A 4880-nucleotide genomic window follows, 5' to 3' on the forward strand; every position below is an offset into this window, starting at 1 on the left:
TTATTTTTATTCATTTTTTTATTTTTTTATTTGTTTTTTATTCATTTTTTATTAATTTATTTGTTTTTTTAATTCTTTTTTTTTTATTCATTTTTTATTTATTTTTATTTTTTTATTAATTTATTTTTATTTTATTCATTTTTTTTTATTGTTTTTGTTATATCATTTCATTTTTATTAATAGACTTTATTTAATTTATATATTTATTTATTTATTTATTTATTTATTATATTATTATTATTATTATTATTATTACTATTATATTTAATTTTTATTAGATTATTTAATTAATTTTACATTAATTATAATACATTTTTAATAATTTAATAATATTATTATATTATTTAATTATTGTTTTATTAATATATATATTATATCTCTTTATATCTCAATCGTCTCTATATAAAACCAGTCTTACGTAGCACAGGTATATTTGTAGCAATAGTCAAAAATACATTGTATGGTTCAAAATTATTGATTTTTCTTTTATGCCAAAAATCATTAGGATATTAAGTAAAGATCATGTTCCATGAAGATATTTTGTACGTTTTCTCCCATAAATGTATCAAAACTTACTAGTACTATGCATTGCTAAGAACGTCATTTGGACAACTTTAAAGGTGATTTTCTCAATATTTTGATTTTTTTTTTTTTTTTTTTTTTTTTTTTTTTTTTTTGGCACACCCTTAGATTCCATATTTTAGAAAATATAAATCTCAGTTTCAAAAAAATGACCATTTTGACTGGTTTGGTGGTCCAGTGTCACAATTGTCCAAAAATGAACAATTTGCTTACCATAATGTTGTTTAAAACCCATAAGATTTTATAATTTGTGTAAAAAAAAAAAGCTCTCTCTTTGGAAACCTAAAGCTATTGCATGGTTTCTGAACACTTTAACATCATATAGACCACTTTTGTGATGCTTTAATGACAGCATTTTAATTTTTGGGTCGACAACAACTCCATGAAGCACTTTGTCCATGCCATCCGTTGCAGATTTTGGCTTAATTTCACTCCCATGCATGTTTGCATTTGTTCTAGATCGAAAGCACCGAGTTCATCTGCTGCAAGGAGATTGTGGATGAGTATCTGACCGGCCTCGAGCTCTCCTTACCCACCAACGCCGTTTATATTCTGGACGCCGCCAGCATGCTGGCATTCAGGGGACATGACGTGCAGGAGGACGATGGAGATGGAAACAAAAAGACCAAGAAAGGAGACCAAGATATGGACGACTTCTACGACGGTTTCTGGTGCCTTTATGATGAGGACATGTCTTTGAAAACTGGAAACTATAGACTGCAAGATACGCAAGAACAAATCTCACCTTGTCCTCCGTTACGGCCCTCTTCTAGTCAATAAGCTAACGTGTGGATGAATATCGGCACTTTTCTATTCCTTTTATGAAAACCTTATGCAGCACTTTGATTTTTGAGATTTCTTTACGTTTGATCTTGTCTTTTTTATATATTTTTGTACTTTGGCGTTTTATATGATTTGTATCTTCATACTGTAAGTATAATGCTTTAACGATTATGGTGCTTTAACAGAAATCTTATGTTGTTCAATTGATTCATGCTTTATAGTGTTATGCGTTTTGGAATTTATATCTATTGACATTTTGTATCGCCAGAATAATGTTGCCGTCTTGATTTCTAGTATTAATGTGAAGAGGAGATTACATTTCTATTCAGATATTTCAATGTTTTTGTTTCCCTGCTAATGTTTTAACCAAAAACGCCTCCTCCCAACCCTTTTTTAAGGCAGCTATGGATATCAAATTCCTTTTCTGAAATGAAACAAATGGAAAATTCATTTTCTGAAAGGGATTGTTCATTTATTATGTTTGTGTGTCCTTCCATTGAATAAAAGCAGATTGACACTACGCTTATTCTTCTTAGTTTTCTTATTGTGCCAGGGCAGATGTTTAATTATAACACTAGAGGAAAGTACAGTTTTACAGGGTTCGTACAAGGTGCTTGAAGTACTTGAACTGGACTTTTTGATATTTAAGAGGAACGTTTTGCACCGATCAAGTTTGAGATTTTGGGCTTTTTGGTGTTTCATAAAGTTTTTTTTTTTTTAGACTAGTGGAAAGAAAACACTATCTATTTGTGTCAATAGATTTCAATTACAATACATATTTTTAAAGGCTGTTTTCTCCTACACTGAGCCATAAATCTCCACTGCAGTAGCGCTTACACACACCAAACTTTACATTTTTGTTCCTGTCTGTTTTAAGTATTATGTTGTGACAAAATGAGATGCCCAAAATTCCCTCTATAAAAATCTTTGACTGTAAAATGTCCAAAAAAATTAATTTTGAAACTGACTTCATCCAGTGTTTAGATTTTTGTACTGGAAATGTATGCAAATTAGCACATATTTCATTAAACAATGCCTCATTTGCATTTTAAAAATAACATTTTAGAAAACTTTTTTTTTTTTTTTTTGCAATGATCAAAATCAATCAACTGGGTAAGTAATAACTATTAGTTGTTTTTTTTTTTAACCCTGTTCACTTGCAGCATCTCACCTTAAGGCCTGGAAAACACTTTAAAAAAAACAAGCTATTTGAAAAATGCTTGAATTATTAAAACACAATGTATCTATGAAAGAAACCTTTTTACTAAGCACACATTTTTTTTTCATGCAAAACTTAAATTAAATTATAACTTTTTTTTTCGCTTCTTATGTCATAAAACTAGTAAGCTAAGCCAGTAGTAGTACTGACAATGTCATATTAACATGGTTAAAGACATGAAAAGATAAAACACAGATCAAGCCATTGATTTTCAAATTTCGACATTGCTTGTCATCATTTTTAAAAGCATGTAATGCATGAAGCATGAAACTGACCAATGCGTCGCAAAATGATTCACAGTTTCGAAGCGCTCCAATTTAATCACACATTGCAAATCATCTGTTTCAGATCAGAACTTCAAATCACATATCGCAAATCATTTGATTTAGGGACTAAATCGGAGAACTTCGGAGTGGGTTCGTGAATCATTTTATTTAGATTGAAAAGGGATCTTGAATCATTTCACAAATCAAATGATTCAAAATGCACGATCTGAGTCAAATGATTCGCAAATCATTATTCAGATAGGGACTTCAGAGCGTGGATCGCGAATCATTTGATTCAAATCGGGACTTCCGTGCAGGTTTGCGAATCACTTAATTTGGATCGAAATGGGTTTTTGAATCATTTCACAAATCAAATGATTCACAATGCATGATCTGAGTCAAATGATTCACGAATCATTATTTAAAGGGACTTTGGAGCAGGTTTGCAAATCTTTTGCTTTAGAACGAAACTTCGGAGTACGGATGGCGAATCATCTGATTCAGATTGGGACTACGGTGCGGATTCACGAATCATTTGTTTCAAATGGTGATTTCATATGGATATATGGATAGGGTAATTTTTTATCTTGCACTTGCGAGTTTACATCTCTGAATTGCGTCATATAAATTCACAATTCTGACCTTTTTTTTATAACTGTGAGATAAGCACACAGTCACAAATTATAAAGTCAGAATTACTAGATATGAAATCAGAACTGTGGGATATAAACTCACAAATGCAAGAAATAAACTGGCAATTCTGACTTTTTTTTCTTGCAATTGAGACCATCTCGTAAAAAGACTTTCGAGTTTATATCTCACAATTCTGACTTTTTTCAGAATTGTGACTTTTTTCTCAGAATTGCGAGAAAAAAAGTTAGAAATGCGAGTTTGTGTAACGCATTTCTGAGAAAAAGTCAGAATTCTGAAACATTTTTCTTTTTTCAGGCTTCCTTAGTTTCACAAATCTTTTTATCTGATATTTTTTCTTAAACAGTAGAAAACAAACAATCAAAGGCAATACATTTATAAAGAAAAAAGAAAGCACAAATACAAACAGAAAATTAACCTTGGTTTTACTACAGTAAAAGAGTAGTATAAGTGTAGTGCTTCACTTTATTTTGCCACTTTATTAGTATATTTTTATCTATTGATCTTTTTTAGAATTTGAATAAGACAACATTGTTTAATAAGTAAGATTTCTAATTGAAATCTTTAAAATCAAAAAAGAGATCTGGAATTTCATTTTAAACTATAATAAAATATGATGTAATACAGGTTTTGAATGGAGAAGGAAAATAAATGACAAATTTAATTTGGAGTACACTGTACCTTGAAATAAACTCTAATAGAGCATGTTTTTTTAATAAACTTAATTTAATATACTTACTAGGACCAAACGTTCAGTCGGTCGTTTTTAAAAAAAAAAGAACTTAATACTTTTATTCAGCAAGGATTCACTAGATTGATTTAAAGTGACAGTAAAGACATTTATTATGTTTTAAAGGTTTATATTTCATATAAAAGTTGTTCTTTTGAACTTCCTATTAATTAAAGAATCCTGAAAAATAAAATCTATCATGCTTTTCATAAAAATACAAAGCAGCACAATTGTTTTTAACAGTTTTCTGTTCAGAAACGTCTCTTAAATGATTTCTGGAGGATCATGTGACACTGAAGACTGGAGAAATGATGCTGAAAATACACCTTTGATCACAGGAATAAATTCCACTTTATAACATATACATAGAAAACAGATTTTTTTAAATCATAATAATATTTCACAATTTTTACTGTATTTTTGATCAAATAAACAAGCCTTGATGGCTCCTACTGTCCACAAATTTCTGAAAGGAAATCTGAAAAAAGACTGTGCATTTTCCATTGATATACCCTCTCAAAAAAACACCCCTGACGTGAATGTTTATTTAATGTTTAGCTTTTGACCTTCTTTTCACCTCACTATAGGCTACTTTCAGTTTTATTTTTGTAAAATCAAAGTCCAAGCAACAAAAAGCACATCCCAACAG

At 29.7% G+C, this 4880-nt stretch overlaps 1 protein-coding gene across 1 annotated transcript in view; it reads left to right on the forward strand.

Annotated features, from left to right (window-relative positions):
• The window catches only part of ccni2 (cyclin I family, member 2), a 9553-nt gene extending 7574 nt beyond the window's left edge, over window positions 1–1979 (forward strand). The window contains exon 6 of the mRNA XM_073823949.1: window positions 1042–1979. Within this exon, the coding sequence (XP_073680050.1) occupies window positions 1042–1362 (321 nt within the window). The 3' untranslated portion in view covers window positions 1363–1979. The remainder of the gene's footprint in view (window positions 1–1041) is intronic.
• The last annotated feature ends 2901 nt before the right edge of the window (window positions 1980–4880 follow it).

The sequence above is a fragment of the Garra rufa genome, chromosome 19 (genome assembly GCF_049309525.1).
Source record: "Garra rufa chromosome 19, GarRuf1.0, whole genome shotgun sequence".
Lineage (NCBI taxonomy): Eukaryota > Metazoa > Chordata > Actinopteri > Cypriniformes > Cyprinidae > Garra > Garra rufa.